General features: G+C 58.6%; 1 protein-coding gene and 7 pseudogenes across 1 annotated transcript; 4 read left to right on the top strand and 4 right to left on the bottom strand.

Annotated features, from left to right (window-relative positions):
- Positions 1-659: 659 nt before the first annotated feature.
- LOC136568204 (scale keratin-like) lies at positions 660-1172 on the top strand. The gene is made up of 2 exons (XM_066568090.1): positions 660-693; positions 751-1172. The coding sequence occupies exons 1-2, from the start codon at positions 660-662 to the stop codon at positions 1170-1172; spliced, it is 456 nt and encodes a 151-aa protein (XP_066424187.1).
- A 3136-nt stretch (positions 1173-4308) lies between these two features.
- LOC136568127 (feather keratin 3-like) lies at positions 4309-5182 on the bottom strand (annotated as a pseudogene).
- LOC136568126 (claw keratin-like) lies at positions 5181-6206 on the top strand (annotated as a pseudogene).
- Positions 6207-7517: 1311 nt separating this feature from the next.
- LOC136568125 (scale keratin-like) lies at positions 7518-8325 on the bottom strand (annotated as a pseudogene).
- Positions 8326-8401: 76 nt separating this feature from the next.
- On the top strand, positions 8402-9424 carry LOC136568124 (claw keratin-like; annotated as a pseudogene).
- Positions 9425-17462: 8038 nt separating this feature from the next.
- LOC136568122 (feather keratin 3-like) lies at positions 17463-18473 on the bottom strand (annotated as a pseudogene).
- A 10-nt stretch (positions 18474-18483) lies between these two features.
- LOC136568121 (claw keratin-like) lies at positions 18484-19346 on the top strand (annotated as a pseudogene).
- Positions 19347-20694: 1348 nt separating this feature from the next.
- LOC136568120 (scale keratin-like) lies at positions 20695-21499 on the bottom strand (annotated as a pseudogene).
- Between the last annotated feature and the right edge of the window lie 14 nt (positions 21500-21513).

The following is a 21513-nucleotide window of genomic DNA, read 5'->3' as shown; positions in this document are numbered from 1 at the left end:
CACAAAGGAGATCAGTGGGAATGAGGAGCCAGAGTCATGAAATCCTGAATAACAACACACTCTACTCCTAGAGTGGAGTCCCACTCCTTGTTGATCCCCTGACTCACCAAAGTGCCCCAGCAAATTATTTTTGTTCTTACAATTTAAGAACAAATAATTGTTCTTATCCAATTTTCATCTTTAAGAGACATGGGGAAATTCCAGCGCTTCAAAGCTCTCCTGCCTGGGGAAAAGCAGTCAGCTCCAGAGGCTTTTTCTCTTTGTAAATAACATCTTGTAGTTGCTCCAATCAACTCTTGCAGATTAACCTCCATCCCTGCAAGATGTCCTGTAGCCACAAAACTCAGAGTTTTGTTGAGTTTGTAACAGGAAAGATAAAATCTGAGTAGAAATCATCAACTGAGAGTAATGTAATACTGATGAAATTATCTGCTCTGGAAATTCAAAGATACAACTGAAGAGTACAGACTGTGTTGCACTGAAGTCAAAAGTAGCCTGGCGATCACAGCCATAGGAAAAAAGAAGACAAGGAAATAAATTTACTTCCCAGATTTATGACTGATACCCTTGGACTGCTTCAGCACAGCCTAAAGTTTGCTATTCCTTTTCAAATTAATACAAATTAACACTTCCCACAGATTAACCTCCATCCCTGCAAGATGTCCTGCTACGACCTGTGCTCCATGGGTGGCTCCGGCCTCATCGGTGGCTCCGGCCTCTTTGGTGGCTCCGGCCTCATCGGTGGCTCCGGCGTGCTCCGGCCCCAGCCCCTGGCTGACAGCGGGAACGAGCCGTGCGTCCGCCAGTGCCCCGACTCCACCACCGTGATCCAGCCTCCCGCCGTGGTGGTCACCTTCCCCGGGCCCATCCTCAGCTCCTTCCCGCAGGATTCCGTGGTGGGATCTGCTGGAGCTCCCGTCCTTGCAGCCTCCGGGGCCTCCCTGGCCAGTGGGGGATTTGGCTCCCTGGGCTATGGGGGTTACGGATCCCTGGGCTACGGGGGCCTGTGGGGCTATGGGGGCTCCTCCCTGGGCTATGGGGGTCTGGGGTCCTGTGGGGGCTCCTCCCTGGGTTACCGGGGTCTGTATGGTTTTGGGAGATCCTTTGGCTCCTGCGGCCCTTGGTCCTCCCGCTTCGGCCGCTACCGCCGCGGCAGCTGTGGCTCCTGCTAAACCCGAGGGGAAAATCTCTCGACTCGGCAAACAACACCAGGGGATCCTCACCTGAGCTCCTGAGGAAGGGGCAGAGATTCAGAACTTCACTTCAGATCATGGAGACAGAACCCCTCTAGAAATTCTCCTTTTTGTTTCCTCCTTCCCTTGTTCGGTCTCCTCTTCCCCGCCCCTTCCAGTGGCCAAATGTGAGGCTCCACCATTCACTGGCCTCTCCCTGAAACTGCTGCCTCCTGCCACAAGGCTGAGGGAGCAGCTCTAGTGAGGGACAACCTGCTTGTCTTTGCCTCCCATGCCCTTGTCCAGTGGCATCTTCCCTGCCCTTGCAATAAAAAAATCCTGCATCCAACACCTGCCTTTGTTTTTTCTGAAAATTCATATTTTCCAGAGTGGGATTCCTGCCTGTTAGAACCAGGTTGAGATTCTTTTGGTCAGACCTGCAGCTGAGAGTCCTCTCTGCCTTACACTGATTATTCCAGTTCTCAGACTTCCAGTAGTTATTCCAATTATTTCCATCCAGTTTGGGGCTGGGACAGGGAACTGTCAAATCCCCAAGGCTGCCAGAGCTCAAGGACAACGCTCCCAGGCACAGGGTGGGATTCCTGGGGTGCCTGTGCAGGGCCAGGAGTTGGACTCAATCCCTGTGTGGCTCTTCCAGCCCAGGATATTCCATGGTTCTTTTTTTTAAGTCGTTAATTTAGTGCTGGAATTCCTTTTAATTTCACATCTTCCGGGCGATGTGTTAGAAATCATCCAACTGCCTTCAAAGACAGAGCTAAAAAACACCGCCTGAAGTTCTGCCAAAGCACGTTCTGAAAAGGAATGATAGGAGGAAGGTGAACAAAGGGAAACAATTTTTGAGATAGGTATCTGATGAGCAAAGATGAGGCACTACCTTCTCTTTTTTCGTTAATCACTGCTGTGATAAAGTTGCCTCGGGGAAGGTTTGGCTGAACCTGTCAGCAGGTGAGGCAAAAAGAACATGAACTGATGCATTAGAGAGGATTTACCTCTTCCTTCACCGGGACTATTTCAAAGAAATTATCTTGATCAGTGTCAAGGAACAGCAAATCTTATTTTTCACAGGTAATTTCAGTATTCTTCCTTGTATTGGACTGGATCTGTCAGATGGCCCTAAGTAGTAAATTGAAATGGAAATTAGTCCATGGTACCTGTGAATGCTGCTTTTATTTTCACAAAACAAGACTTAATTTTTATGGGTAAACAAACATTTATTTGTGAATATTTTGACCAAAAAAACCACAGAATTGTTTAGGTTGGAAAAGACCTCTGAGACCATCCAAGCTGTGCTGGATCCCCACCAGGTCACCAAGTCCAACATCCAGGAATTCCTTGGATATCTCAAGGGATGAGAATTCCAAACCTTCCTGAGCCCCTTCCAAGGCCTGACTGCCCTTTCCAGGAGGAAATTCCCATGTCCAACCTGAACATCCCAAATCTCTCCCCTGGCAGGATCTCCTCTCTCTCCCTGCTTCATCCCCCCTGTCCCCTTTCCTCTCATCCAGCTCCTGGAACAACTTTCCAAAACGCCGATGCTTTTCCCTCCGTTTCTCTTCTGATCTTTGCTTCCACCTGCAGCCTCCAAGAGGTGCTTGGGTGTAAATCATGAGCCCAGCCGAACACCCGAGCTGCGACTGGCAAATTTCACCTGATCCTCTCAGCCCGGCAGTGCCAGGCAGGTAGCAGCTTAATCAGCTGTTGTGTCAGACAAGTGCTCAGCCCAAGATAACGCCCCTGAAGAAAGCCATTAGCACTTAGGGAACAACGATTACACAGCTTTAATTTGGGCTGGATGCCTGCTCAGAGTGAGCTCATGTCTGATTGCAAAATCCAGCAAAGGGCTGACCTTTCTCTCAGTGTCTACTCGGGAGTTACGGGGTGGAGGGAGTTCACCCCATTCGTTACTCAAGCATCCCGAAAAACCTCTAATTATTCATCTGCGTTCCTGGCATTGGCACATCTTTTGGGAGCCCTGATAACAGGAAGCTGAGTGGCACTGAGCCCGAGGGAATCAGAGTTTCAGACTGGAAAAACGGGGTGGCTGAACTGCTGGGAGCAGCAGTAACGGAGTGACCATCATGGGATGGGGCAGAGCCGGGTACCTGCTGACTGTGGGGAAAGGAGGTGCTGCAATGGCAAGGAAACCTTCCTGTGCCACCTTCCAGGAGCCACCTCAGCATCCCAGGAACCGGGAAAACGCCTCCAACATCATCAAGTCCAAGCCAGGACCAATCCCCACATTGTTAATCAGCTCAGGGCACGGAAGGTCACATGCAGTTGAACCATGTGAGCCAACACTGGTTCCAGTGACCATCGGTTCCAGTGACCTCTACTTGAGTCCCCACACTTCTCACAGTCACGATCACACAAGGATTTCTCACTGCCTCGACCGCAGGTTTTCCAAGCAGACACTCAGACCCCTACATGGTTAAAATAATTCAATCACGGCGCAAAAACAGAATGACAGCTCAAGATGGCACTTCCAAGGAGGGGCAAACAAAGGGCACGTTGGGATTTTGTACCCTCAAAGCCTGGAGACATCAGTTCCTGCTGTGACCATGAGTGTGCCAGAGGTCCCTGTGACCTTTACATGCTCTGTAGTGAATACACTGAAAGCATAAAATAGCAAGAGACATCATAACATAAGCAGAAGCTGTAAAACCAAGGGAAAGAGCACACCCAATTTCCCTTTCACTGCAAACATGCCCCAGCCTGTCTGACAGACAGAGTGAATCCAGGAAAAAATATTGGAATTAATCCTGAGTAAACCAAAGGGTAGAACATGAAGGGATATGAACAAAGCAGAAACCACCTGAATTCTCAAAGAGGTAAAAACCGTATGATAGGCCCTGGTGAAAAACAGAGGGAGCAAAACCTATCCTCAAGCTCATGACGGAAAAAAATTCCAGAAAAATACACAGAGAGACAGGGATTGGATGCAGGAAAACTTTATTGTAGCAAGAAGGGCAGGAGAGGCAGGGAGAGGGAGGGTGGGCAGGCCGGAGGCAGGCCGGGTGTCACGGGCTGCAGGAGGCCAGGGCAGCTTGTGCAGAGCTCAAGGTGTCCATGCTGGGCTGAGGCGGCGTCAGGGCCTTGGGGGCTGTTGCTGGTGGCTCTAGCAGGGCCCGCAGGTGTCCCAGAGCTTCTTGCTGTAGCGGGGCAGGGCGCAAGGGCTGCAGGCGGGAGCAGCGTAGGCTCTGCCAAAGGTGCAGAGGCCCCCCGAGGCCTGGGTGGCGCCGGCGCCGTAGAGGCCGCCCAGCCCCAGGGAGCCGCCAAAGGCCGGTGCTCCAGAGGAGCCCACCACGGCCTGCTGGGGGAAGGAGCTGAGGATGGGGCCGGGGAAGGTGACCACCACGGGCGGGGGCTGGATGAAGGCAGAGGAGTCGGGGCACTGGCGGGCGCACAGCTCGTTGCAGCTCTCAGCGATGGGCTGGGGCACAGCCACGCTGGTCCTGGGTGGGCACAGCTCCGCGCTGGTCCTTGGTGGGCACAGGTCGTAGCAGGACATCTTGCAGTGGGATGCGAGAGTGCTCTGCAAGAGAGGGCAGCCATGGCAGGAGAGCAGCCCCGGGCACCGCCCAGTGGGCCACAGGGGCTGGAGCAGGGAGCTGCCAGCAGAAGCGCTGGCACACTTACCCTTGTTCCCGAGCAGGAGAAGGTGGCCAGGGCACTGCTTGGTGCAGTCTGGCCCAGGCAGGGCTTTTATAGCAGCCCCGGCATTGCTCAGCTCCAGCCTGGCCAATCTGCACAGGGGACACTCCCTGAGGCTGCTGCTGCTGCTGCTGCTGACACCAGGGCTGTGTGGCCCCTGCCCCTCCCTGAGTCAGCATCCCCCAGGTGCCAGCCCAGCACATCCCGCTGCCCCAGCCATCTTGTCCTTCCTGCCACGTCAGATCCTTGATAGCTAGGATGGCACCCAGCAATGGGTTAGAGGAACACCTGTCAGGGGCTGGAGCATGAGGCGCAGGAGTGGCAGGAACCTTCACCATGGAGGGCATCTGTGCATCACAGAACAGCCCAGCAGAACCAGACCGCATCCTCATGGAGTCAGTGCCCAGAGGCTTCCAGGAGACAGGGAACAAAGACTGCTCCTGTCTTGATCTTCATAGGCCAAAGAGCAGAGATGTCCATCTGGCCCAGGCTGATTCCAGCCCTGCCCCACCCATTTGGACCATCAAAATTCTTCCTGGAGCCCATTGCTGGGTGCCATCCCAGCTATCAAGGATCTGACGTGGCAGGAAGGACAAGATGGCTGGGGCAGCGGGATGTGCTGGGCTGGCACCTGGGGGATGCTGACTCAGGGAGGGGCAGGGGCTGCACAGCCCTGCTGTCAGCAGCAGCAGCAGCAGCAGCAGCAGCAGCCTCAGGGAGTGTCCCCTGTGCAGATTGGCCAGGCTGGAGCTGAGCAATGCTGGGGCTGCTATAAAAGCCCTGCCTGGGCCAGACTGGAGCAAGCATTGCCCTGGCCACCTTCTCCTGCTCGGGAACAAGGGTAAGTGTGCCAGCGCTTCTGCTGGCGGCTCCCTGCTCCAGCCCCTGTGGCCCCTTGGGCGCTGCCCTGGGCTGCTCTCCTGCCATGGCTGCCCTCTCTTGCAGAGCACCCTCGCATCCCACTGCAAGATGTCCTGCTACGACCTGTGCCCACCCAGGACCAGCGCGGAGCTGTGCCCACCCAGGACCAGCGTGGCTGTGCCCCAGCCCATCGCTGAGAGCTGCAACGAGCTGTGTGCCCGCCAGTGCCCCGACTCCTCTGCCTTCATCCAGCCCCCGCCCGTGGTGGTCACCTTCCCCGGCCCCATCCTCAGCTCCTTCCCCCAGCAGGCCGTGGTGGGCTCCTCCGGAGCACCGGCCTTTGGCGGCTCCCTGGGGCTGGGCGGCCTCTACGGCGCCGGCGCCACCCAGGCCTCGGGGGGCCTCTGCACCTTTGGCAGAGCCTACGCTGCTCCCGCCTGCAGCCCTTGCGCCCTGCCCCGCTACAGCAAGAAGCTCTGGGACACCTGCGGGCCCTGCTAGAGCCACCAGCAACAGCCCCCAAGGCCCCGACACCGCCTCAGCCCAGCATGGACACCTTGAGCTCTGCACAAGCTGCCCTGGCCTCCTGCAGCCCGTGACACCCGGCCTGCCTCCGGCCTGCCCACCCTCCCTCTCCCTGCCTCTCCTGCCCCTTGGGGCTCAATAAAGTTTTCCTGCATCCAATCCCTGTCTCTTTGCCTCCTTTGCTGGAGTCATGGATATCCCTGGGGGAAGGGGGAATTCCGAGACTGGGAGGGGAAATGGTGTTGGGGATAAATTGGGGCTGTGGAAAATGGAAGGGGATGGGGATGGAAAAGACAAATTGGAAGAGGACAGAGGATTGTGACCTAGAGAAGAAAATGATATCAAACGGGAAAGCGAATCAGGAGATAAAGTTCCGTTGGAAGGGTTTGGCCTAGAGGGAGGACGAGAAGGAGAAGGAGAAGGAGAAGGAGAAGGAGAAAATGAGACAGAAGGTGACAAAGAAATATTAAAAAAGAACAAGAGCAAAAACTAGAGAAAGAGAGAAAGAAAGAGAAAGAAATAAAAAGATAAAGAAAGAGAAAGAAAGAAGAAACTGATGATGGGGAAGTTTCATGTATAGAGTGTAGGGATGGGCAAGTTTCTTTCTGATTCCAGGCCATGGTCATTTAGCAGAGCCAACATTGATACAGAGGCGCTGGAGCTCTGACAGCCTCTTCCCCTGGATGACTCCCAGCTCTGGGAACAGTCCTACTCTTTGCCAGCAGGGCAGCAGGTCTGGAAAGGCCCCTGGTGTCATGGCCTGCAAGAGCGTATTTCTATGTTTTGAGGCAGAGTGCTCAGAGCTGCTTGTCCTTGTCCTTGTCCTTGTCCTTGTCCTTGTCCTTGTCCTTCTCCTTCTTCTTCTCCTTCTTCTTAAGCTTATGTGACACATTCCCACTAGTCTCCTTCATATCCATCCACTTCTACTTTGAAGCCATTTCCTTGTCAACTTTACTGCCTATAAAACATTCCCTCTTCTACTTTACGATTGCTGTCACCTTCCGTTTTCAGTTGGCCCAGGAACATTATTTCCCCTCCCACTCCCAGAATTCCCCATTCCCATGAGTCATCATGAGTCCCAAAAAAGAGGGAAAGAAACAGGGATTGGATGCAGGAAAACTTTATTGTAGCAAGAAGGGCAGGAGAGGCAGGGAGAGGGAGGGTGGGCAGGCCGGAGGCAGGCCGGGTGTCACGGGCTGCAGGAGGCCAGGGCAGCTTGTGCAGAGCTCAAGGTGTCCATGCTGGGCCGAGGCGGTGTCAGGGCCTTGGGGGCTGTTGCTGGTGGCTCTAGCAGGGCCCGCAGGTGTCCCAGAGCTTCTTGCTGTAGCGGGGCAGGGCGCAAGGGCTGCAGGCGGGAGCAGCGTAGGCTCTGCCAAAGGTGCAGAGGCCCCCCGAGGCCTGGGTGGCGCCGGCACCGTAGAGGCCGCCCAGCCCCAGGGAGCCGCCAAAGGCCGGTGCTCCGGAGGAGCCCACCACGGCCTGCTGGGGGAAGGAGCTGAGGATGGGGCCGGGGAAGGTGACCACCACGGGCGGGGGCTGGATGAAGGCAGAGGAGTCGGGGCACTGGCGGGCGCACAGCTCGTTGCAGCTCTCAGCGATGGGCTGGGGCACAGCCACGCTGGTCCTGGGTGGGCACAGCTCCGTGCTGCTCCTGGGTGGGCACAGGTCGTAGCAGGACATCTTGCAGTGGGATGCGAGGGTGCTCTGCAAGAGAGGGCAGCCATGGCAGGAGAGCAGCCCAGGGCAGCGCCCAAGGGGCCACAGGGGCTGGAGCAGGGAGCCGCCAGCAGAAGCGCTGGCACACTTACCCTTGTTCCCGAGCAGGAGAAGGTGGCCAGGGCACTGCTTGGTGCAGTCTGGCCCAGGCAGGGCTTTTATAGCAGCCCCGGCATTGCTCAGCACCAGCCTGGCCAATCTGCACAGGGGACACTCCCTGAGGCTGCTGCTGCTGCTGCTGCTGCTGCTGCTGCTGACACCAGGGCTGTGCGGCCCCTGCCCCTCCCTGAGTCAGCATCCCCCAGGTGCCAGCCCAGCACATCCCGCTGCCCCAGCCATCTTGTCCTTCCTGCCCCGTCAGATCCTTGATAGCAGCCATGGCACCCAGCAATGGGTTAGAGGAACACCTGTCAGGGGCTGGAGCATGAGGCGCAGGAGTGGCAGGAACCTTCACCATGGAGGGCATCTGTGCATCACAGAACAGCCCAGGAGAACCAAACCGCATCCTCATGGAGTCAGTGCCCAGAGGCTTCCAGGAGACAGGGAACAAAGACTTCTCCTGTCTTGATCTTCATAGGCCAAAGAGCAGAGATGTCCATCTGGCCCAGGCTGATTCCAGCCCTGCCCCACCCATTTGGACCATCAAAATTCTTCCTGGAGCCCATTGCTGGGTGCCATCCCAGCTATCAAGGATCTGACGTGGCAGGAAGGACAAGACCAGTTGGGCAGCGGGATGTGCTGGGCTGGCACCTGGGGGATGCTGACTCAGGGAGGGGCAGGGGCCGCACAGCCCTGGTGTCAGCAGCAGCAGCAGCAGCAGCAGCAGCCTCAGGGAGTGTCCCCTGTGCAGATTGGCCAGGCCGGAGCTGAGCAATGCCGGGGCTGCTATAAAAGCCCTGCCTGGGCCAGACTGCACCAAGCAGTGCCCTGGCCACCTTCTCCTGCTCGGGAACAAGGGTAAGTGTGCCAGCGCTTCTGCTGGCGGCTCCCTGCTCCAGCCCCTGTGGCCCCTTGGGCGCTGCCCTGGGCTGCTCTCCTGCCATGGCTGCCCTCTCTTGCAGAGCACTCTCGCATCCCACTGCAAGATGTCCTGCTACGACCTGTGCCCACCAAGGACCAGCGCGGAGCTGTGCCCGCCTAGGACCAGCGTGGCTGTGCCCCAGCCCATCGCTGAGAGCTGCAACGAGCTGTGCGCCCGCCAGTGCCCCGACTCCTCTGCCTTCATCCAGCCCCCGCCCGTGGTGGTCACCTTCCCCGGCCCCATCCTCAGCTCCTTCCCCCAGCAGGCCGTGGTGGGCTCCTCCGGAGCACCGGCCTTTGGCGGCTCCCTGGGGCTGGGCGGCCTCTACGGCGCCGGCGCCACCCAGGCCTCGGGGGGCCTCTGCACCTTTGGCAGAGCCTACCCTGCCTCCGCCTGCAGCCCTTGCGCCCTGCCCCGCTACAGCAAGAAGCTCTGGGACACCTGCGGGCCCTGCTAGAGCCACCAGCAACAGCCCCCAAGGCCCTGATGCCGCCTCGGCCCAGCATGGACACCTTGAGCTCTGCACAAGCTGCCCTGGCCTCCTGCAGCCCGTGACACTTGGCCTGCCTCCGGCCTGCCCACCCTCCCTCTCCCTGCCTCTCCTGCCCTTCTTGCTACAATAAAGTTTTCCTGCATCCAATCCCTGTCTCTTTGCCTCCTTTGCTGGAATCATGAAGACCCCGGGGACTGGGGAAATTTGGGAGTGGGAGGGAATCTGTCTTCCTGGGTAAACTGCAATTGGAAGTGAACAGCAACAGTACAATAGAATTGTGAATGTAACACTGGAGGTGAAAGTGGAGAAGAAAATGAAATCAAAGGGGAAGTGGCTGGATATGAAGGAGAGAAGTGGGAATGTGTCCGAGATGAGGGAGAAGGAGAACGGGAAGGACAAGGAGAAGGACAACGAGAAGGAGAAGGATATGGACAAGGACAAGGACAGGAATAAGGAGCTGCAAGGAGTCTGCCTGAAGATGGACACAGGCCATGACATCAGAGGCCTTTACAGTTTTGCTGACATGCTGGCAATGAGTAGGACTGTCCCCAGAGCAAAGGCTGTCAGAGCTCCAGCACCTCTGTATCAAACTTGCCTTCAGCTAATTACCAGGAACTGAAATCAGAGAGAAACTTTGATATTACTAAGACAAATACGTTCGATTTCCCTGCCATCAGCTCCTCCTTTCTCTTTCTCATTCTCTTACTCTTTTTCTTTCTCTTTTTTGAAATTTCTTTGTCACCTTGTGTCTCACGCCCTTCTCCTTCTCCTTCTCCTTCTCCTTCTCCTTCTCCTTCTCCTTCTCCTTCTCCTTCTCCTTCTCCTTCTCCTTCTCCTTCTCCTTCTCCTTCTCCTTCTCCTTCTCCTTCTCCTTCTCCTTCTCCTTCTCCTTCTCCCTCTCCTTCGCCTTCTCCTTCTCCTCCTCCTCCTCCTTCTCCTTCTCCTCCTCCTCCTTGGTGTCCTAACTACACCAGTCCCCACAGCTATCCTTTGTATCTGTCCACTTGCACAGTGATTTCATTTTCCTTTCCACTTTAACTACCAGTGTAACAACCCCGCCTCTGTATAACCTAGGTCTTCCTCTTCCAAACTCCATTTCCTTGCCTGTCCCAGCATCACCAATTCCCCTCCCACTCTTGGAATTCCCTCATCCCAAGGGGTATTCATGACTCCAGCCAAGGAGGCAAAGAGACAGGGATTGGATGCAGGAAAACTTTATTGTAGCATGAAGGGCAGGAGAGGCAGGGAGAGGGAGGGTGGGCAGGCCGGAGGCAGGCCGGGTGTCACGGGCTGCAGGAGGCCAGGGCAGCTTGTGCAGAGCTCAAGGTGTCCATGCGGGGCTGAGGCGGTGTCAGGGCCTTGGGGGCTGTTGCTGGTGGCTCTAGCAGGGCCCGCAGGTGTCCCAGAGCTTCTTGCTGTAGCGGGGCAGGGCGCAAGGGCTGCAGGCGGGAGCAGCGTAGGCTCTGCCAAAGGTGCAGAGGCCCCCCGAGGCCTGGGTGGCGCCGGCGCCGTAGAGGCCGCCCAGCCCCAGGGAGCCGCCAAAGGCCGGTGCTCCGGAGGAGCCCACCACGGCCTGCTGGGGGAAGGAGCTGAGGATGGGGCCGGGGAAGGTGACCACCACGGGCGGGGGCTGGATGAAGGCAGAGGAGTCGGGGCACTGGCGGGCACACAGCTCGTTGCAGCTCTCAGCAATGGGCTGGGGCACAGCCACGCTGGTCCTGGGTGGGCACAGCTCCGCGCTGGTCCTGGGTGGGCACAGGTCGTAGCAGGACATCTTGCAGTGGGATGCGAGGGTGCTCTGCAAGAGAGGGCAGCCATGGCAGGAGAGCAGCCCAGGGCAGCGCCCAAGGGGCCACAGGGGCTGGAGCAGGGAGCCGCCAGCAGAAGCGCTGGCACACTTACCCTTGTTCCCGAGCAGGAGAAGGTGGCCAGGGCACTGCTTGGTGCAGTCTGGCCCAGGCAGGGCTTTTATAGCAGCCCCGGCATTGCTCAGCACCAGCCTGGCCAATCTGCACAGGGGACACTCCCTGAGGCTGCTGCTGCTGCTGCTGCTGCTGACAGCAGGGCTGTGCGGCCCCTGGCCCTCCCTGAGTCAGCATCCCCCAGGTGCCAGCCCAGCACATCCCGCTGCCCCAGCCATCTTGTCCTTCCTGACACCTCAGATCCTTGATAGCTGGGATGGCACCCAGCAATGGGTTAGAGGAACACCTGTCAGGGGCTGGAGCATGAGGCGCAGGAGTGGCAGGAACCTTCACCATGGAGGGCATCTGTGCATCACAGAACAGCCCAGGAGAACCAGACCGCATCCTCATGGAGTCAGTGCCCAGAGGCTTCCAGGAGACAGGGAACAAAGACTTCTCCTGTCTTGATCTTCATAGGCCAAAGAGCAGAGATGTCCATCTGGCCCAGGCTGATTCCAGCCCTGCCCCACCCCTTTGGACCATTACACGTGTTCCTGCAGCCCATTGCTGGGTGCCATCCCAGCTATCAAGGATCTGACGTGGCAGGAAGGACAAGACCAGTTGGGCAGCGGGATGTGCTGGGCTGGCACCTGGGGGATGCTGACTCAGGGAGGGGCAGGGGCCGCACAGCCCTGCTGTCAGCAGCAGCAGCAGCAGCAGCCTCAGGGAGTGTCCCCTGTGCAGATTGGCCAGGCTGGTGCTGAGCAATGCCAGGGCTGCTATAAAAGCCCTGCCTGGGCCAGACTGCACCAAGCAGTGCCCTGGCCACCTTCTCCTGCTCGGGAACAAGGGTAAGTGTGCCAGCGCTTCTGCTGGCGGCTCCCTGCTCCAGCCCCTGTGGCCCCTTGGGCGCTGCCCTGGGCTGCTCTCCTGCCATGGCTGCCCTCTCTTGCAGAGCACCCTCGCATCCCACTGCAAGATGTCCTGCTACGACCTGTGCCCACCCAGGAGCAGCACGGAGCTGTGCCCACCCAGGACCAGCGTGGCTGTGCCCCAGCCCATCGCTGAGAGCTGCAACGAGCTGTGCGCCCGCCAGTGCCCCGACTCCTCTGCCTTCATCCAGCCCCCGCCCGTGGTGGTCACCTTCCCCGGCCCCATCCTCAGCTCCTTCCCCCAGCAGGCCGTGGTGGGCTCCTCTGGAGCACCGGCCTTTGGCGGCTCCCTGGGGCTGGGCGGCCTCTACGGCGCCGGCGCCACCCAGGCCTCGGGGGGCCTCTGCACCTTTGGCAGAGCCTACGCTGCTCCCGCCTGCAGCCCTTGCGCCCTGCCCCGCTACAGCAAGAAGCTCTGGAACACCTGCGGGCCCTGCTAGAGCCACCAGCAACAGCCCCCAAGGCCCCGACGCCGCCTCAGCCCAGCATGGACACCTTGAGCTCTGCACAAGCTGCCCTGGCCTCCTGCAGCCCGTGACACCCGGCCTGCCTCCGGCCTGCCCACCCTCCCTCTCCCTGCCTCTCCTGCCCTTCTTGCTACAATAAAGTTTTCCTGCATCCAATCCCTGTCTCTTTGCCTCCTTTGCTGGAGTCATGGATATCCCTGGGGGAAGGGGGAATTCCGAGACTGGGAGGGGAAATGGTGTTGGGGATAAATTGGGGCTGTGGAAAATGGAAGGGGATGGGGATGGAAAAGACAAATTGGAAGAGGACAGAGGATTGTGACCTAGAGAAGAAAATGATATCAAACGGGAAAGCGAATCAGGAGATAAAGTTCCGTTGGAAGGGTTTGGCCTAGAGGGAGGACGAGAAGGAGAAGGAGAAGGAGAAGGAGAAGGAGAAGGAGAAGGAGAAAATGAGACAGAAGGTGACAAAGACATATTAAAAAAGAACAAGAGCAAAAACTAGAGAAAGAGAGAAAGAAAGAGAAAGAAATAAAAAGATAAAGAAAGAGAAAGAAAGAAGAAACTGATGATGGGGAAGTTTCATGTATAGAGTGTAGGGATGGGCAAGTTTCTTTCTGATTCCAGGCCATGGTCATTTAGCAGAGCCAACATTGATACAGAGGCGCTGGAGCTCTGACAGCCTCTTCCCCTGGATGACTCCCAGCTCTGGGAACAGTCCTACTCTTTGCCAGCAGGGCAGCAGGTCTGGAAAGGCCCCTGGTGTCATGGCCTGCAAGAGCGTATTTCTATGTTTTGAGGCAGAGTGCTCAGAGCTGCTTGTCCTTGTCCTTGGCCTTGTCCTTATCCTTGTCCTTGTCCTTGTCCTTGTCCTTGTCCTTGTCCTTGTCCTTGTCCTTGTCCTTGTCCTTGTCCTTGTCCTTCTCCTTCTCCTTCTCCTTCTCCTTCTTCTTCTCCTTCTTCTTAAGCTTATATGACACATTCCCACTAGTCTCCTTCATATCCATCCACTTCTACTTTGAAGCCATTTCCTTTTCAACTTTACTGCCTATAAAACATTCCCTCTTCTACTTTACGGTTGCTGTCACCTTCCGTTTTCCGTTGGCCCAGGAACATAATTTCCCCTCCCATTCCCAGAATTTCCCATTCCCATGAGTCATCATGAGTCCCAAAAAAGAGGGAAAGAAACAGGGATTGGATGCAGGAAAACTTTATTGTAGCAAGAAGGGCAGGAAAGGCAGGGAGAGGGAGGGTGGGCAGGCCGGAGGCAGGCCGGGTGTCACGGGCTGCAGGAGGCCAGGGCAGCTTGTGCAGAGCTCAAGGTGTCCATGCTGGGCTGAGGCGGCGTCGGGGCCTTGGGGGCTGTTGCTGGTGGCTCTAGCAGGGCCCGCAGGTGTCCCAGAGCTTCTTGCTGTAGCGGGGCAGGGCGCAAGGGCTGCAGGCGGGAGCAGCGTAGGCTCTGCCAAAGGTGCAGAGGCCCCCCGAGGCCTGGGTGGCGCCGGCGCCGTAGAGGCCGCCCAGCCCCAGGGAGCCGCCAAAGGCCGGTGCTCCGGAGGAGCCCACCACGGCCTGCTGGGGGAAGGAGCTGAGGATGGGGCCGGGGAAGGTGACCACCACGGGCGGGGGCTGGATGAAGGCAGAGGAGTCGGGGCACTGGCGGGCGCACAGCTCGTTGCAGCTCTCAGCGATGGGCTGGGGCACAGCCACGCTGGTCCTGGGTGGGCACAGCTCCGTGCTGCTCCTGGGTGGGCACAGGTCGTAGCAGGACATCTTGCAGTGGGATGCGAGGGTGCTCTGCAAGAGAGGGCAGCCATGGCAGGAGAGCAGCCCAGGGCAGCGCCACAGGGGCCACAGGGGCCGGGGCTGGAGCAGTGAGCTGCCAGCAGAAGCGCTGGCACACTTACCCTTGTTCCCGAGCAGGAGAAGGTGGCCAGGGCACTGCTTGGGGCAGTCTGGCCCAGGCAGGGCTTTTATAGCAGCCCCGGCATTGCTCAGCTCCAGCCTGGCCAATCTGCACAGGGGACACTCCCTGAGGCTGCTGCTGCTGCTGCTGCTGACACCAGGGCTGTGCGGCCCCTGCCCCTCCCTGAGTCAGCATCCCCCAGGTGCCAGCCCAGCACATCCCGCTGCCCCAGCCATCTTGTCCTTCCGGCCACGTCAGATCCTTGATAGCAGGGATGGCACCCAGCAATGGGCTGCAGGAACACCTGTAATGGTCCAAATGGGTGGGGCAGGGCTGGAATCAGCCTGGGCCAGATGGACATCTCTACTCTTTGGCCTATGAAGATCAGGCCTGACAGGAGCAGTCTTTGTTCCCAGTCTCCTGGAAGGCCCTGGGCACTGACTCGACACAGATGGGGTCTGGTTCTGCTGGGCTGTGCTGTGATGCACAGATGCCCTCCATGGTGAAGGTTCCTGCCACTCCTGCGCCTCATGCTCCAGCCCCTGACAGGTGTTCCTCTAACCCATTGCTGGGTGCCATGGCTGCTATCAAGGATCTGACGTGGCAGGAAGGACAAGATGGCTGGGACAGCGGGATGTGCTGGGCTGGCACCTGGGGGATGCTGACTCAGGGAGGGGCAGGGGCCGCACAGCCCTGCTGTCAGCAGCAGCAGCAGCAGCAGCAGCAGCCTCAGGGAGTGTCCCCTGTGCAGATTGTCCAGGCTGGTGCTGAGCAATGCCGGGGCTGCTATAAAAGCCCTGCCGGGGCCAGACTGCACCAAGCAGTGCCCTGGCCACCTTCTCCTGCTCGGGAACAAGGGTAAGTGTGCCAGCGCTTCTGCTGGCGGCTCCCTGCTCCAGCCCCTGTGGCCCCTGTGGCGCTGCCCTGGGCTGCTCTCCTGCCATGGCTGCCCTCTCTTGCAGAGCACCCTCACATCCCACTGCAAGATGTCCTGCTACGACCTGTGCCCACCAAGGACCAGCGCGGAGCTGTGCCCGCCTAGGACCAGCGTGGCTGTGCCCCAGCCCATCGCTGAGAGCTGCAACGAGCTGTGCGCCCGCCAGTGCCCCGACTCCTCTGCCTTCATCCAGCCCCCGCCCGTGGTGGTCACCTTCCCCGGCCCCATCCTCAGCTCCTTCCCCCAGCAGGCCGTGGTGGGCTCCTCCGGAGCACCGGCCTTTGGCGGCTCCCTGGGGCTGGGCGGCCTCTACGGCGCCGGCGCCACCCAGGCCTCGGGGGGCCTCTGCACCTTTGGCAGAGCCTACGCTGCTCCCGCCTGCAGCCCTTGCGCCCTGCCCCGCTACAGCAAGAAGCTCTGGGACACCTGCGGGCCCTGCTAGAGCCACCAGCAACAGCCCCCAAGGCCCTGACGCCGCCTCAGCCCAGCATGGACACCTTGAGCTCTGCACAAGCTGCCCTGGCCTCCTGGAGCCCGTGACACCCAGCCTGCCTCCGGCCTGCCCACCCTCCCTCTCCCTGCCTCTCCTGCCCTTCTTGCTACAATAAAGTTTTCCTGCATCCAATCCCTGTCTCTTTGCCTCCTTTGCTGGAGTCATGAAGACCCCGGGGACTGGGGAAATTTGGGAGTGGGAGGGAATCGGTCTTCCTGGGTAAACTGCAATTGGAAGTGAACAGCAACAGTACAATAGAATTGTGAATGTAACACTGGAGGTGAAAGTGGAGAAGAAAATGAAATCAAAGGGGAAGTGGCTCGATATGAAGGAGAGAAGTGGGAATGTGTCCGAGATGAGGGAGAAGGAGAACGGGAAGGACAAGGAGAAGGACAACGAGAAGGAGAAGGATATGGACAAGGACAAGGACAGGAATAAGGAGCTGCAAGGAGCCTGCCTGAAGATGGACACAGGTCATGACACCAGAGCCCCTTACAGTTTTGCTGACATGCTGGCAATGAGTAGGACTGTCCCCAGAGCAAAGGCTGTCAGAGCTCCAGCACCTCTGTATCAACCTTGACTTCAGCTAAATACCAGGAACTGAAATCAGAGAGAAACTTTGATATTACTAAGACAAATACGTTCGATTTCCCTGCCATCAGCTCCTTCTTTCTCTTTCTCGTTCTCTTACTCTTTTTCTTTCTCTTTTTTCAAATTTCTTTGTCACCTTGTGTCTCACGCCCTTCTCCATCTCCTTCTCCTTCTCCTTCTCCTTCTCCTTCTCCTTCTCCTTCTCCTTCTCCTTCTCCTTCTCCTTCTCCTTCTCCTTCTCCTTCTCCTTCTCCTTCTCCTTCTCCTTCTCCTTCTCCTTCTCCTTCTCCTTCTCCTCCTCCTCCTCCTCCTTCTCCTTCTCCTCCTCCTCCTTCTCCTTCTCCTCCTCCTCTTTGCTGTCCTAACTCCACCAGTCCCCACAGCTATCCTTTGTATCCGTCCACTTGCACAGTGATGTCATTTTCCTTTCCACTTTAACGTCCAGTGTAACAACCCCGCCTCTGTATAACCTTGGTCTTCCTCTTCCATACTCCATTTCCTTGGCTGTCCCAGCATCACCAATTCCCCGCACACTCTTGGAATTCCCTCATCCCAAGGGGTCTTCATGACTCCAGAAAAGGAGGCAAAGAGACAGGGATTGGATGCAGGAAAACTTTATTGTAGCAAGAAGGGCAGGAGAGGCAGGGAGAGGCAGGGTGGGCAGGCCGGAGGCAGGCTGGGTGTCACGGGCTGCAGGAGGCCAGGGCAGCTTGTGCAGAGCTCAAGGTGTCCATGCTGGGCTGAGGCGGCGTCAGGGCCTTGGGGGCTGTTGCTGGTGGCTCTAGCAGGGCCCGCAGGTGTCCCAGAGCTTCTTGCTGTAGCGGGGCAGGGCGCAAGGGCTGCAGGCGGGAGCAGCGTAGGCTCTGCCAAAGGTGCAGAGGCCCCCCGAGGCCTGGGTGGCGCCGGCGCCGTAGAGGCCGCCCAGCCCCAGGGAGCCGCCAAAGGCCGGTGCTCCGGAGGAGCCCACCACGGCCTGCTGGGGGAAGGAGCTGAGGATGGGGCCGGGGAAGGTGACCACCACGGGCGGGGGCTGGATGAAGGCAGAGGAGTCGGGGCACTGGCGGGCGCACAGCTCGTTGCAGCTCTCAGCAATGGGCTGGGGCACAGCCACGCTGGTCCTGGGTGGGCACAGCTCCGTGCTGCTCCTGGGTGGGCACACGTCGTAGCAGGACATCTTGCAGTGGGATGCGAGGGTGCTCTGCAAGAGAGGGCAGCCATGGCAGGAGAGCAGCCCAGGGCAGCACCACAGGGGCCACAGGGGCTGGAGCAGGGAGCCGCCAGCAGAAGCGCTGGCACACTTACCCTTGTTCCCGAGCAGGAGAAGGTGGCCAGGGCACTGCTTGGTGCAGTCTGGCCCAGGCAGGGCTTTTATAGCAGCCGCGGCATTGCTCAGCACCAGCCTGGCCAATCTTCACAGGGGACACTCCCTGAGGCTGCTGCTGCTGCTGCTGCTGACAGCAGGGCTGTGCGGCCCCTGCCCCTCCCTGAGTCAGCATCCCCCAGGTGCCAGCCCAGCACATCCCGCTGCCCCAGCCATCTTGTCCTTCCTGACACCTCAGACACTTCAGAGCCAGGATGGCACCGAGGAATCGGCTCCAGGAACAACTGTAAAGGGTTAGAGCATCTTGGGTAGGGGTGGCAGGAGCCTTCACTCTGGAAGGCAATGGTGCATCACAAGGCAGTCCAAGTGAACCAGACCACATCTGCCTACCTGCAGTGTCCAAGGGCTTCCACAAGGCTGGGAACAAAAACATTACCTGATCTTCATAGTGTGAGGATCTGAGATGTCCATCTGGCCCAGGATGATTCCAGCCCTGCCCCACCCATTTGGACCATTACAGGTGTTCCTGCAGCCCATTGCTGGGTGCCATCCCAGCTATCAAGGATCTGACGTGGCAGGAAGGACAAGATAGCTGGGGCAGCGGGATGTGCTGGGCTGGCACCTGGGGGATGCTGACTCAGGGAGGGGCAGGGGCCACACAGCCCTGGTGTCAGCAGCAGCAGCAGCAGCAGCCTCAGGGAGTGTCCCCTGTGCAGATTGGCCAGGCTGGAGCTGAGCAATGCCGGGGCTGCTATAAAAGCCCTGCCTGGGCCAGACTGCACCAAGCAGTGCCCTGGCCACCTTCTCCTGCTCGGGAACAAGGGTAAGTGTGCCAGCGCTTCTGCTGGCGGCTCCCTGCTCCAGCCCCTGTGGCCCCTTGTGTGCTGCCCTGGGCTGCTCTCCTGCCATGGCTGCCCTCTCTTGCAGAGCACCCTCGCATCCCACTGCAAGATGTCCTGCTACGACCTGTGCCCACCCAGGACCAGCGCGGAGCTGTGCCCGCCTAGGACCAGCGTGGCTGTGCCCCAGCCCATCGCTGAGAGCTGCAACGAGCTGTGCGCCCGCCAGTGCCCCGACTCCTCTGCCTTCATCCAGCCCCCGCCCGTGGTGGTCACCTTCCCCGGCCCCATCCTCAGCTCCTTCCCCCAGCAGGCCGTGGTGGGCTCCTCCGGAGCACCGGCCTTTGGCGGCTCCCTGGGGCTGGGCGGCCTCTACGGCGCCGGCGCCACCCAGGCCTCGGGGGGCCTCTGCACCTTTGGCAGAGCCTACGCTGCTCCCGCCTGCAGCCCTTGCGCCCTGCCCCGCTACAGCAAGAAGCTCTGGGACACCTGCGGGCCCTGCTAGAGCCACCAGCAACAGCCCCCAAGGCCCTGACGCCGCCTCGGCCCAGCATGGACACCTTGAGCTCTGCACAAGCTGCCCTGGCCTCCTGCAGCCCGTGACACCCGGCCTGCCTCCGGCCTGCCCACCCTCCCTCTCCCTGCCTCTCCTGCCCTTCTTGCTACAATAAAGTTTTCCTGCATCCAATCCCTGTCTCTTTGCCTCCTTTGCTGGAGTCATGAAGACCCCGGGGACTGGGGAAATTTGGGAGTGGGAGGGAATCGGTCTTCCTGGGTAAACTGCAATTGGAAGTGAACAGCAACAGTACAATAGAATTGTGAATGTAACACTGGAGGTGAAAGTGGAGAAGAAAATGAAATCAAAGGGGAAGTGGCTGGATATGAACGAGAGAAGTGGGAATGTGTCCGAGATGAGGGAGAAGGAGAACGGGAAGGACAAGGAGAAGGACAACGAGAAGGAGAAGGATATGGACAAGGACAAGGACAGGAATAAGGAGCTGCAAGGAGCCGGCCTGAAGATGGATACAGGCCATGACATCAGAGGCCTTTACAGTTCTGCTGACATGTTGGCAATGAGTAGGACTGTCCCCAGAGCAAAGGCTGTCAGAGCTCCAGCACCTCTGTATCAAACTTGCCTTCAGCTAATTACCAGGAACTGAAATCAGAGAGAAACTTTGCTATTACTAAGACAAATACGTTCGATTTCCCTGCCATCAGCTCCTTCTTTCTCTTTCTCATTCTCTTGCTCTTTTTCTTCCTCTTTTTTGAAATTTCTTTGTCACCTTGTGTCTCACGCCCTTCTCCTTCTCCTTCTCCTTCTCCTTCTCCTTCTCCTTCTCCTTCTCCTTCTCCTTCTCCTTCTCCTTCTCCTTCTCCTTCTCCATCTCCTTCTCCTTCTCCTCCTTCTCCTTCTCCTCCTCCTCCTTGGTGTCCTAACTCCACTAGTGCCCACAGCTATCCTTTGTATCCGTCCACTTGCACAGTGATGTCATTTTCCTTTCCACTTGAACTACCAGTGTAACAACCCCGCCTCTGTATAACCTTGGTCTTCCTCTTCCATACTCCATTTCCTTGGCTGTCCCAGCATCACCAATTCCCCTCACACTCTTGGAATTCCCTCATCGCAAGGGGTCTTCATGACTCCAGCCAAGGAGGCAAAGAGACAGGGATTGGATGCAGGAAAACTTTATTGTAGCAAGAAGGGCAGGAGAGGCAGGGAGAGGCAGGGTGGGCAGGCCGGAGGCAGGCCGGGTGTCACGGGCTGCAGGAGGCCAGGGCAGCTTGTGCAGAGCTCAAGGTGTCCATGCTGGGCTGAGGCGGCGTCGGGGCCTTGGGGGCTGTTGCTGGTGGCTCTAGCAGGGCCCGCAGGTGTCCCAGAGCTTCTTGCTGTAGCGGGGCAGGGCGCAAGGGCTGCAGGCGGGAGCAGCGTAGGCTCTGCCAAAGGTGCAGAGGCCCCCCGAGGCCTGGGTGGCGCCGGCGCCGTAGAGGCCGCCCAGCCCCAGGGAGCCGCCAAAGGCCGGTGCTCCGGAGGAGCCCACCACGGCCTGCTGGGGGAAGGAGCTGAGGATGGGGCCGGGGAAGGTGACCACCACGGGCGGGGGCTGGATGAAGGCAGAGGAGTCGGGGCACTGGCGGGCGCACAGCTCGTTGCAGCTCTCAGCGATGGGCTGGGGCACAGCCACGCTGGTCCTGGGTGGGCACAGCTCCGTGCTGCTCCTGGGTGGGCACAGGTCGTAGCAGGACATCTTGCAGTGGGATGCGAGGGTGCTCTGCAAGAGAGGGCAGCCATGGCAGGAGAGCAGCCCAGGGCAGCGCCACAGGGCCCACAGGGGCCGGGGCTGGAGCAGGGAGCCGCCAGCAGAAGCGCTGGCACACTTACCCTTGTTCCCGAGCAGGAGAAGGTGGCCAGGGCACTGCTTGGTGCAGTCTGGCCCAGGCAGGGCTTTTATAGCAGCCCCGGCATTGCTCAGCTCCAGCCTGGCCAATCTGCACAGGGGACACTCCCTGAGGCTGCTGCTGCTGCTGCTGCTGCTGACACCAGGGCTGTGCGGCCCCTGCCCCTCCCTGAGTCAGCATGCCCCAGGTGCCAGCCCAGCACATCCCGCTGCCCCAGCCATCTTGTCCTTCCTGCCACGTCAGATCCTTGATAGCAGCCATGGCACCCAGCAATG

Source organism: Molothrus aeneus, chromosome 31, assembly GCF_037042795.1.
Source record: "Molothrus aeneus isolate 106 chromosome 31, BPBGC_Maene_1.0, whole genome shotgun sequence".
In the NCBI taxonomy this organism is placed as follows: Eukaryota; Metazoa; Chordata; class Aves; order Passeriformes; family Icteridae; genus Molothrus; species Molothrus aeneus.
Note: the sequence above shows the minus strand (reverse complement) of the source record. Positions and strands in the feature narration are given on the sequence as shown.